Source organism: Syngnathus floridae, chromosome 6 (assembly GCF_059516105.1).
Source record: "Syngnathus floridae isolate MCC-2025c chromosome 6, RoL_Sflo_1.0, whole genome shotgun sequence".
Taxonomy (NCBI): Eukaryota; Metazoa; Chordata; class Actinopteri; order Syngnathiformes; family Syngnathidae; genus Syngnathus; species Syngnathus floridae.
This window is the reverse complement of record NC_142418.1, coordinates 8881215-8893634: the sequence shown is the minus strand read 5'-3', so window position 1 is coordinate 8893634 and position 12420 is coordinate 8881215. Positions and strand designations below refer to the sequence as shown.

Below are 12420 nucleotides of genomic sequence, written 5' to 3'. Positions count from 1 at the left end.
TTTCCAGAAGTACACTGAGGGTGTTGATAGTGTTTGTTTTGAAAGAGACATCCTGTAGGACAGCAGCTCAGCAGTCCAGCCAGTCTAAGGACAACAAGAGGTTGTTAAGTAAATCCACGCACAGCTATTGTTGGCTTCTGTTCGGCTCCCCAGCAGTGTGCCGGAATTCCCTTGTGTGATATTGATTGTTTTCAAGTAACAGCCGGTGAAAATGGCCATCTCATTATTTTTAATGGGTGTTTGAGATGGGCTTCATTGCTATGCTATGCCATCATTTATAAAACCTGGAAGAAGATTTGAATCCAACGAATTGGCGGAGGTGCACTCAGTATAAACTTCAACAACAGAGTTGTGACAGGGGTGTGTTCTGACTCTGTTGTATCCTTAGATTGGTGCGCGCGAGCTTTGGCCAACAAAGAGGGAGCATAAGGAGGAGAAATTAAAGAAAAAAATGAATCAGGAGAGAGAGGGAGAGAGCTGTCACCTGAAGCAAAGCTATGTTTGCATCTGGACTCTGTCATGCAGGAACATGTTAATTGCATCCATTTTTCAATCTACATTAGCCAGTTGTCTGCATAGGTCCTTCTCTATTCTACCACCGTGATTAGGTGAAGATACAGTTGCTTCTACAACCCCGGAGGTGCCAGCAGCTCACCAACAAAATGGGATTTTTTTTCCCCAGATGTTTTTCATCGATGATTTTTAATTAAGTTTTCCCCTGTGGATGCTTTAATTAGACCATGAGAGCTTTGCCTTTTTCCTGCTTGTTTTGTAAGGGGACCTTGCAGCATCCTTGCCGCTCAAACCGCTTTTTTATTTTATTTATTTTTTATAGTGAGAGATCCATTGGCACCTATTGAGATGCGATACATATCTGGACACCATCAACAAATTCGTAATAGGTGCAGAGTTGAGATGGTGAGGTTTGGTGACCTCAGTATTGAGTCTCTGATTTTTATATTCATGCTTGATCAGGCTCTCACTGGGGTGGTTTGCCGTTCAAGTTTCCCATTGATCTATGTATTTCTCTCACTCCCTATGCTTGCAATCTGTTGGAAGTTATTGAGAAAACAATAAAAAACATCCATCCATCCATTTTCTGCACCGCTTAGTCCCCATGGGGGTCGCGAGTGTGCCGGAGCCTATCCCAGCCGTCATCGGGCAGTAGGCGGGGGACACCCTGAACCGGTTGCCAGCCAACATGTGGCTGAAATTAGTTTTCTCTGCAGGAGATCTGAGCTTGAAGCCGAGTCACTCAGGAGGGGGTTAGAGAAGAGCCAGAACTCCGCATAGAGAAAAGCCTAATAGGGTGACCCGGGGAATCTGGTTAAAATACCTCCCTGGTGAGATATTCTGGACATGTCCCACTTGGAGAAGGCTCTGGGGAAGTTGCAGGACCAGGGAGAAGGCAAGTCTGGGCCTCTCTGCTAAGGTTGCTGACCCCCCTACTCAAACTGACACTGATTCAGAATGTGAGAACATCTGTAAAACCAGTGGAACCTCATACTCTACATACAGGACAGGTGACAGTCGTGACTTCTGTGCTAACTCAGATGGATATTAAGACACAAGGGCCGAGCAATAAATGTACATCCTTAGAAATTCTTAAAAACCAAAATATTCCTGCCATTTTAAGACGTGATGCAACCACTGACTTATCACTTATGTAGCAAATTCTTGAAAAAATATTGCACACAACTCAAAACAGTAACAATAAATGCCAATATTCCAGAGGCATGTGACAAAGATATGTCTTCTCTCAAAATTGGATGATGACATTTTACCTGGAAGAGGTAAAATGACGAGGGGACATGTTTTATGTGGGCACCGTGGTGAGAACGAACTCATTAAATGTTGGTGTAAATAGGGGCAAAAAGGATTGAAGAATTACTTTTCATTTGACTGCTCCAAGTCTTGTTTTACGGCTGTGTGACCGGACATTAATCAATGTCTTTTCCTCCCAAGTGCCTGAAGCCGATCCTTTGGTACCAGTAAGAAATCAGCGTGTCAACAGACAGATTCTTGAGGATACCCAAAGGGACATGCTTACTTGCATCATCCATAAGCTGACTTGTAGGTGAATCTATGTTACATTTACTCTTTAAATGGTAACTCATACAAGATTTCAAGGCATGGCAAATATGTCGGATAAAAAGCATGCCAGTGTATGGATGTAGTGACACATACAGCCCCTTTTGTTCTCTGAAAAATATTCAAGTCTTTTATGTTGGAAACTGGAAAAAGGAGATGAAAGGGAAGTTAGGAAGATGAAACATGGGAGAGGTTATGGAGGGGATGTGAGAAGGCAAGGGATGAATAAGGATGATAGAAGACCAAGCCAAAGCAAAGTGCATCCCTTAGGCTTGACGCATGTTTCAGTGTCACCAGTCCAGTGGCCCCTTTGGGAAGTTAGGGTCATGTAGCAGACCAAATCGATGAGCTGAGAGGGAACTGAGAGGCTCCATACTAATACCTGCTCCATGGTAATACCGCCTGTGCCATCCCTGCTGGGGAATGTCATCCATCATGCTGCTGCTGCCACCAAAATTGAGCGGCGCTGGAAGAGATGGCTGAAGATTGCAAGACCATCTTTCCTCTCCACCCTAGTGTTGATGTTAATGGAAGTGGTAATAAGGAAGCTTTAAGTTTCTCCAATGTGTCTCTGTCTCTCTAGAAAGAGAGATAAATGTTTTGAAGGACATCGCAACAGGACATGCAACCCAGACAAATGCTTTGGGCCCAGAGCAGAAGGGGGCCCCTGGAGGTAGCCGGCGTTGGCCCACTGCTTTAACATCGCAACGACGAAACGAAGAAAAACAAAAAAAGAGGAAACCGTGACAGTGGCAATGTGTTACGGCAGAAAAGTAGTGATGCCAGTTTCTCTCCTTCCCAACAAATATCAGAATAATGTAGTACTCACATTACAGTATTCACAAACATTATTCAAACAGCAGACCAGTTTGTATTAGATGAGATGGAACGATATTTCTTTGTATTTTTTTTTGTGCACAATAGAATAATGCTTTTTGTTGTCAAATGTTATCTACCTCAATTTCGCAGCGTGTAATGTGGTGAATATGTGGAATCCTAGTCCCCGAAGCAGACTTGAATTGAATTGAGCAATAAAACAGAATTTATTAAACCCAAAGAGCATGCAAAAGTGAGAAGAAAATCCCAAGAACAAAGCGAAAAACCAAACTGAAAAACTACTCAGAGATACCAAGAAATAACAAAAAGAGACAGATGGACAGTGTCATTATGGAAGATACTCATACGGGCCAAACTATTGGTCTACAAATAAATAGCAACGAAAGTGACAAAAGCTATTCTAATCCTGCATCTTACTTGCACAGCAGGCGACTCCATCTAGAGATCCCAGAAGACACTGTGGAAATATAAACAAAACAAAATGGCAGAACAAGCAGGCAGAAAAATAGGACATGACACTGTCAGCTTGTACTATCCGAATTTGATTGATTTGTGTTTCAATAGAAAGATTATTACATACTGTCTCCTTGAATTTTCTGTTGAACACTAAATGAGCAAAATGTTGAGGTGAAGCATTGAAGTTTCTGTTTAGGGTGAATTCCAAAGTCAGTGCATCCAGTACCTTCTTGCTGTGTGCATCGGGAGGCAGACATGATGGAAGAAAATTGCAAAAACATAGGATTGTCCAAAATGTCTTGGTTGGCTGACAAATGAGATGAACATTACCTTTACTAGTGGGTTAAGGCTACTCCTCCTATAGTGGTAGCCCTTACCAAACATTAAACTGCCAAACATAAAATTGTGATTTGTCAAGCCATAAAACATGTTTCGATTGCAACCGTCCCTCTGACTTAGCCTTATGCTTGTTTATGTGAGGTGCACAGTTTTTGTGTTGATTCTGATACTAGGGGACATTTGGAACGGTGCATCGCTATGATTTTCTGTGCTGTGTATGTACCGTAGAGTAAAGGATTCCACAGATTTAAAGAATATGTAAGCGAGAACACATTCTTGAGCTGACTCCAACAATGGACAAAATTGATAACTCCATCCAACCCCCAAAATAAAAAACATTATTTTTCACTGAACATTTTGGTCAATTTAAACAGCATATTCGAGGACCATGCTGGGAATTCATTTTAATGTGAAATTGTGTAGACACTGCGGTTTAGTGGATTTCTGATTCTTCCCTCTTGATCGACTCCTTTGCAGCTAACATCGTCTGTCTAGTTATTATGAAGTAATCCCAGGATGCAGACACTTCTCCCAAAACACCATGACAGCATTCGATTCCTGATTAATAATTCTCAGTGTAATCAATGCCATTTTAACAGGCATCAGGATATTACGTGAACTTGTCAGAGGGGAAACTGACGGATTTGAGATGAGTTGCAAGTACTGTGTTTTCAAATGACTGGAGAAAAAAAAAATGCTGAAATTAATACTATAACTAAGGGGTACATGAGGGCTTATAAATCTAAAGAGCTTTTTTTTTAAGTTCTTCTGATTTTTCTTATATTACCAATCTGATTTGTAAAATACAAACTCTTGCATGTGCCACTCAGACAAAAAAGCGTTGGGTAATTAAGTCACACCACCAGTCAGTTAACCTGCCACAAGTACACGTAACACTTTTAATTACTACTTAGGAAGTTACATATATAAAGTGCTCTAAAATAATAGACCATGTGAAGCAAATATCAAATATAAGCAATGTGTTGGCTCCCTGCAGTCACAGTATGGCGTGATTACTAGATGTTTCTGGGAATGGCAGGCTGCCCATAATTTGCTGGACGTATCTAATACTTAATGCTAATCATAGCATAGTCTGACATTCTTCGTGGAACTGGAACCACTTCCAGTTGGTTTGATTAATTTTGGTTAAATCTGTGTGTGGTCTAGCAATCAGGTTTTATTGAATCAATCATTTAAAAAAAAAAAGGGCTTACAGTAAAATGTGAATTGGTCACATATTACTTCACCTTTTTTTCGAATAAATTATTTCAATTCTATTATTCTAACTTGTCTTGCACCTCTGTATATGCAGTACAAATGCAGTGATTATGATCCAAGTCAATATTGTATATTTGTCATTTTGTTATTAAAAAAGAAAAAAAAAACAAGAAAACAACACTGCATCCACATATTTCTTAGTTTCTTGCTTTGCCACCTTCAAGCAATCCCTTAAAATGACTCATCTCTTCAGGACCTTATCCATTACTTTTACACTTTACATGATATGATATGTATTATTATTAGAATAATACTTATCAATGGCGTATAGGTATACAGTATGTGGGTTAAATATGTTACAAGGCCTTTGTTTTGGACTTAGTATCCTGTAGAAATTGCGAGCTCATGAAGCGAAAACACATCCTTGGATGCTTGTAATCCGAGTTAATTCCTCTAAACGTAATGCAACCTGACTTTATTTGTACAAAGCTACAGTAAATCCCTTGCAAATGGAATACAGCCTTTTAGAAGAGCTATATAATTAAAGGTTGTAAGCAGTACGGTGAAGTGCTACCTGTGTTTAAAAAACAACAAGAACAACCCCTTAATGACAAAACATGACGGTTTGACTAAGAACACTTTTGCTCATATTTTACCCACTTACAAAAAAAGTGTGGGTTGCATTCAAAACCAAGCTCATGCTAGTTTTGGATTTGACATTGCTTGCTTGTTCTCTGATGAATATTTAGTAAATGGCCTGCGGAGAATGATATGTGATTGTGTGCGACAGGCTTTGCGAGAGTTAAAGGCAGGTGAAGGTGAAACACGAGTTGTTTGTACAACATGACTTGTTTTACCCCGGTTAAATCATATCAAAGTCATAACTTGTGCAAACGCATTAACGCTTTCTCCTAACTTGCCTACATGACAACCAAGATTCTTTGATTTGCATCAGAAGAAAAAAACGTGGGAACACATAAACTAAATGAGATGTTCTTTAAATCATCTTGGTACTGTTGGTACATCTAATGTCTCAATTTAGTAGGCGAGGCTGCTGCAACGTGGGAGTATGTGGCTGCACAGGGATTGTAAACAACAAAATCAGTCGTGCATTTACAGTAACACGGAAAGGTCAGGCTATGCTAATAAAAACCTTCACGTCTTACAAGATAACCAAAGCATTGAGGTTAACTTCATACATTGGTTCCTATTTGTAATGATAAAAATGGCCTGGGGGCATTAAATTGCGTCATACACTTGACTAGGCTTTGTGGTCGCTTGGAATTCAAACAGTGTGATGTTGCATGAGCCTTGCAACCATCTTTTTGATATTCCCTGTTTTGTGCACCAAAGCCAACTCCGGACTTCTTGTCAAGGTCACCACGCTCAAGTAATGACTTGAACACGAGAGGCTTTAGTTACAAACAGAATTAGCTGCCGAACATATGCAGTTAAAAAAAAAAATCTTTTAATTTACCTCAGATAACCCACAAGATGCTACCCTGGGTTTTCATAAGTACAGTATGACTCACACATCACATGCAGACTGGTCAACTATTGGTACAAAACACTGACAATCTTTTATAACCTAATTTACACAATACTAACGTTGGCAAACACTTTGCCAATCAGTGAGATACCGCCTTAAAAACATGCACAACGTTAGCTAAGAATGCGACTCTGTTCATCGGAAGGGATGCATACTTGTTAAGTCCTCCCTAACTAGTGTATTTCCATGATAGCAGCACAAAATGCATCTTAGGATATTTTCCTAGCCAAGGCTTTACGATTTTCGAGCCTATGCATCCGTGGTTTAAGATCTCTGACAAGAACAATTCTGTGCATTGCTGGTATATCAGGTAATTCATTACATTTCATCTTTCAATTAGAACGGTACTATGTTTTACGACCATTACCAAAACGTACAGGAATGCAAGTTGACAAACAGCTAAGTTGCACTCATAATAATTTAAGAGTTTGAAAAAGAGCGAGACTGAAAATGTTCTTGGTGTAATTGATACCAATGCCTGCCAATGGCCCATTCACCATTTGACACAGTTTAAGGGTCTTATCTTACCTTGCTCAGCCTGAGCCGAATAGGATTGAACATAAAATTTGAGCAGTCATCATAGATGAGATCCTCTGTTAATAGGTGCTAAGTGATTATCTAGGAGGGAATTAATGAATTTGAATGACTGTGTGGGAAATGGTGGCTGGAGGATATTAGTCACATTATTATCGGCTATTATTGCTGCTATTGATTTTCCCAGAAATAGCTTGCGGGTGGGAAGGGGGAGTAAGGAGCAAATCCTCAATTTTGGCAAAGCAGTAAATCAGCCAGTTTATAATTAGGATGTGAAAGTGAAATAATAAATGCATGGTTTTGTGTCGAAGGTACAGTGAGTCAGATGAAATGTCAACTCGCCTTCATGTCATTTACATTATAACCGTATCCTTGCTGGGACTTACCTTGCTCGGAACATGAATTCACTTTGAAATCTTGCCTCGTAATTGAGAGCAAGTTTAGTGAGAATGTTGTGCATCTTTTTTGGCGATCAAATTTGTTCATCTGACAAGTAAATTGCACAGAAGCAGCATATGGCAATTTTCAGTAACGGGTTTATTAAATTAGTGCAAAAGACAGACATTACTCATTCAAAAAATCTTCTTTTTCTTTGAGGTTGCTTTTTAGTCGAGCCCACGCTTCTTCCCCTCGTTTGTTGAGTGCAGGCAGGAAAGAAAAGAAAAACTACGCACCACAAGCACATTCTTAGTTTTCTTCTTTTACACCTTTCCCAGGACTTCAAAACCAGATGAAGAGCAAACAGGAGAGGAAAGTTTCAATCTAAGCACATGAGCATTGGAAACTCAGACATTTTACTTTGCATTTTAACACAATAAAGAATAAAAACACCAGCAAAGATGTTACAATGGAAAAAGTCAACACCAACACCAACCAATGGCACTAGAACGACTGCTCTAGTTCACTGAGACTCCTTTAATCACTGCTTGTGTTGGGAACCAATTAAAATACATAAGTTAATCAATACTGTAGACTGTATTTATACAATGGTAAAAAATAAAATATTTATATAATAGTACTTTTTTGGGAGGTTTACACCATTACTATAAAGATATACTGATTGCACTCCATGACAACTAATGCAATAAAAACAGATAAATCGAAGCAACGACTCCAGAGCTTTTCCGACTTTAAAGGCTTATTGGCTACAACCTTGTCCTAAGACACCACAACCACTGCAGACAAAGTAACAGGCAGCTTCTCCCCTTTGAAACAGCCAAACTAGATCAAACACAGTCTGTTGAGAATAGAAAAGAACACATCAAAAAGCCAACACTCTACGCCCACCACAACGGTGTCTCAGCCTTTGCCGTGTTTGCTGGCATGGGGGGAAAGGGAGGCGGCTTATGCTGGGGAGCGAGTGTTGTGGATGGGGAAAGACATTCAGGGTGGCAGACAACTCTGGAAAGTTGAAAATGATACTGTAGTGTTTGTCCAGCCATTTATACATTTTCTATAGCATTTATTCAGGTCACAGAGAAGTTGATTTGTGTGGTGGCGTGCGTCTTGGACTGGCCGCCTGTCAATCACAGACCTGACATGTCGTGACAGATGACCATTTCTACTCACATTCACACCTATAGACAATTTAGGTTTCTTTGAACCCAACAAAATGGTTTTTGGACTGTGGGAGGACGCTAGGATACATAGAGAGAACCCACACAAGCACAGTGAGAACATGCAAACTGCACACACAAATGTTTACCAACTGTGCTGTCCTCGAGCAGTTTGGACTAAATCTGCAATTAAGACGATTATTTATTATGTTTATTATTGTGGCAAAACTGTTTTTTTTAACATTTTATTTTTCCTCGTGTAAATAAGATAACTAAAACAATGGGAATGCATATCAGTATGATACAGCGCAGTTCTACACAATTACCGTATTTTCCGGACAATAAGTCACAGGTTTTTATAGTTTGGGCAGGGGTGCAACTTATACTCAGGAGTGACTTATGTGTGAAATTATTAACACATTATTATATCATTTCACGTGTTGACACTAAACCACAAGATGGCGCTCTTGGCCTGTGTGTCAGGATCGCGAAATGCTACAATAATTGGAACTGCAACTGATGGTGAGTCTGACGTAGGCGACGTAGAAGAGCATCTTCTACCTCCGGAGTTAGCGGAGCTGTTTAACATAAGAAGATGAAGATTTCATTGAATTTAGTGATTTGGGGTTACACGAATGGTTTGGTAAACTTGTTAGCATGTTATTTATGCCATAGTTATCTGAATAACTTTTAATATGTTAAAAATGTGAATAAAAATGCGATTTATACTCTTGTGTGACTTACATCTTTTCCTTTTTTATTATGCATTTTATGGCTGGTTCGACTTGTACTCCGAAGCGACTTATAGTCTGGAAAATATGGTAAGCACAACTTTGAATATTGTTATCTTTGTAGTGATCGAATGAGTAATGTGAATCACCACTGGATTAAGGTTCATAGTGTAGTTGTAATCTATAGATTCAAGCATGTCAGACGGATGGTTGCAAAGGATACGCACACCACTCATGTTAAGTAAAACAATGAAAATTAATTGATTTAAAGCACTTTTGTTCACTGTTCAGTATAAGATTGACTATTTCATGGCACCGTGCATTAAAGGTAGAGAAGGGGATTATTTTAGCAAATACAAGACGTGACACAAAAAGGGGATACCAGCGACGAACCAAACTCAGTCAGACCTCAGTGCTGGACATCCAGAGGTACACTTTAAATAATCAGTGGTACCTGCGATCGGCTGGGAACCGGTTCAGGGTCTCCCCCGTCAACTGCCCAAAGGAAGCTGAGATAGGCTCGAGCGTGCCCGCAACCCTCGTGAGGAAAAGCGTTTCAGAAAATGGCTGGATGGAGGGATAATAATCAATGTTGTCCAGGTTAAGTGCGGTCAGAGGACACAACGTTAAAGGCGGTCAGACAAACTAAAGATGATGTGATATGATGAAGGAAGGAGCAGTGCACCAAGGAAAGTAGCAGACAAGTGTAGCGAGAAGATAAGTGATTTTTTACACAGCAGTTGAGCTTGCGGGGATTGTGTCTATTGTCATGTGTAATTTTTCATGGTATGAAGACTCCTTCTCCTTCTTGTTCGTCCTCTCTTGCTAAGCCAGCGTTGTGTGCGGGAGATAAGTTGTTGCTTTCCGGTGTTGCAAACAAGACCATTTTGCAGAAACTACAGGCCTGGTGAGACAAGACATGAAGGCAAAAGTTTAAAAAGCAAGAACATGAAGCATGGGCAGGGTACAAGAGGTAAACCAAGGTCAGGAGGGAATCAGATAAATTACAGACAGCAGGTATCGGTGCAGGTTTATTAAATATTCAGTGAGGACAGAACAGAAGAGAAACGCTTTAATTCCAGTGTTAGGAAACTACTTCTTTGTACTTAGAAAATGTATCGCATGGATTCTTTTCTGTTAATTATAACACATCCATTCTAATGTAGTGTGACAGAGGATTAAAAAAGGGTCACCTTGTTTTCTCCTGCGCTGATGTTGTTGAGCCGAAGATATGTTTGTAGGGGGGAACATCTATCAATCCATCTGTTCATCAATCCTTTGCGCATGAGGATTTTAGTTGCTCCTAGTATTACACGCTAATGTTCACAACCATCAGCACCTCTAACAAATATTTGGCAGGACATTATCCTGTCTTCTGTTATGTCCGACCTCAATGCTGAAAGTGTGAAACAAGGGCCCAGGACATCTAATACTGATCTCGTGTTGCATATTTGAAAAATGTGGTCAGTGTAAACTACACCTGAGCACTACCAACGTCGACCATAGAGTACTACCAACGTTGAACATAAAGTGCTTCAGTGCATTGAGTTTTGTGTGTGTGTTTGCTTGTAGGGTGGTGCGCTGTATGTCAATTTGTCACAGCAGATGGAATTACAGAAAATAAAGATGTAATCCCCGAGACAGTCATAGCTATGGACAGAGTGGGTCGACCCACTCACAAAGACACACGCACGCGCCAAACTATGATTTGAAATCTGAGGCTTTATCGATTGTTTCTCGTTCTCTGTGTGCGGCATGCTGGAAAATGTCTGAGTTTGAATGAAGCATTTGCTCACTCCAGACAGCGGCTTCATTTTTTTCCCTCTTTTGTACTTGGTGCTTCCAAGTAGAAGCCATACAATACAACATGTGAGGTATAGTGCCAACACTTATACAAAGATATATGCACTTATACAAAAATATGACCTTTATTCTAACAACATTTGTTTGTCTTTCATACTATTGAATACAATCTTTTGAACTAACCCTCCCTCAAAAAACACATTGATTGCACTTATGAAAAGCCTTTATGCTTCGTTTTCTTTACAGATATAAACTGCAAGAAAGGATTTCTACAGTTAGTCCGATTGTGCAAGCGTAACCAATATTTTCTCTTGTGTGTATTTGTTCTTGTGTTTTTTTCCAACACTTCAGGAGTCTTCGGTATGAGTGTGATAGTGCGAAGGGAATGTACACCAACATACACACAATTTATTGCAGTGAGAAATACTTGTCCAGAGCAGAACTGCTTTTACTTTACAGGCTTACTGCTAAGCCTTGGTGGAGCTGCTTGTTAAGCGAAATGCATGTGGTGTGAAAAGGCTGTCTGAGGGGGAGGCAATTTGACAGTCTGTTTCTTAATGTGTGTGTTCTGTGATGTTTTTCCTTTTGTTTGCAAACGAGTTTGAGTCTGTTTCTTAATGTGTGTGTTCTGCGAGTCTTTCCTTTTGTTTTCAAAATAATTTCGAAGGACTTCACAGGCTCACAGTTGACAAATCTTAACAACATCTCAAATCTAAATCCCTACATGTGGGCAAGGAAAACCGGCCAAACCCATAATGGGAAACAAGATGTCTTGAGAAGGTACAACAGATGGGGAAATCCCCCCTTCTAGGCTGACCAGGCAGTAATGGTTGCAGAGTGGGCAACGTAATGTGGTGCTAAACCATGTTAACTAGAACAGTGTGAGAGTTCATTGAATAAGATTAAGTGCTGCAGGAAGACACCTCCAGAAAAGTAGATCCAGACTAATTTTACCGAGGGTGTCCAGCTGGGACCAGGGGTTTTATCAGAGGGGCACATTCAACCTTATAACATGAGTTATTAGTCTGCAACAGTCGCCTGTTAATATATGTTCATTATAAACTCGGCTGCTAAAATGCTGAATATTCATCTTCATAGTTAATAATGAAGAGGGTGGGATCCCATTGCATTCTATTTCTGCGCCAGAAAAGTAATAATGAGGCAAAGATTTTGAAAGCTCCAGATGATAGTGTTGAGAGAGCTGAAAAAAGACAACTTGAGAGTGCCACAGAGGGAAAGCCAAAGGACTTGTGAGACACTTTCAGAGAGAAGATACAAAGAAAGAGAGAGAGAGAGAGATCATGTA

General features: G+C 40.0%; 1 protein-coding gene across 2 annotated transcripts in view; it reads right to left on the bottom strand.

Moving 5' to 3' along the window:
* Positions 1 to 2967: 2967 nt before the first annotated feature.
* The window catches only part of cdh13 (cadherin 13, H-cadherin (heart)), a 169387-nt gene continuing 159934 nt past the window's right edge, over positions 2968 to 12420 (bottom strand). Inside the window, exon 14 of one of the 2 annotated variants that reach the window (XM_088379246.1) lies at positions 2968 to 3385. In XM_088379246.1, coding sequence (XP_088235372.1) covers positions 3342 to 3385 — 44 coding nt within the window. In that variant the 3' untranslated portion in view covers positions 2968 to 3341. Of the gene's footprint in view, positions 3386 to 7542; positions 10216 to 12420 lie in introns of those variants that run through there. The other variant, XM_088379250.1, reaches the window with a different exon arrangement.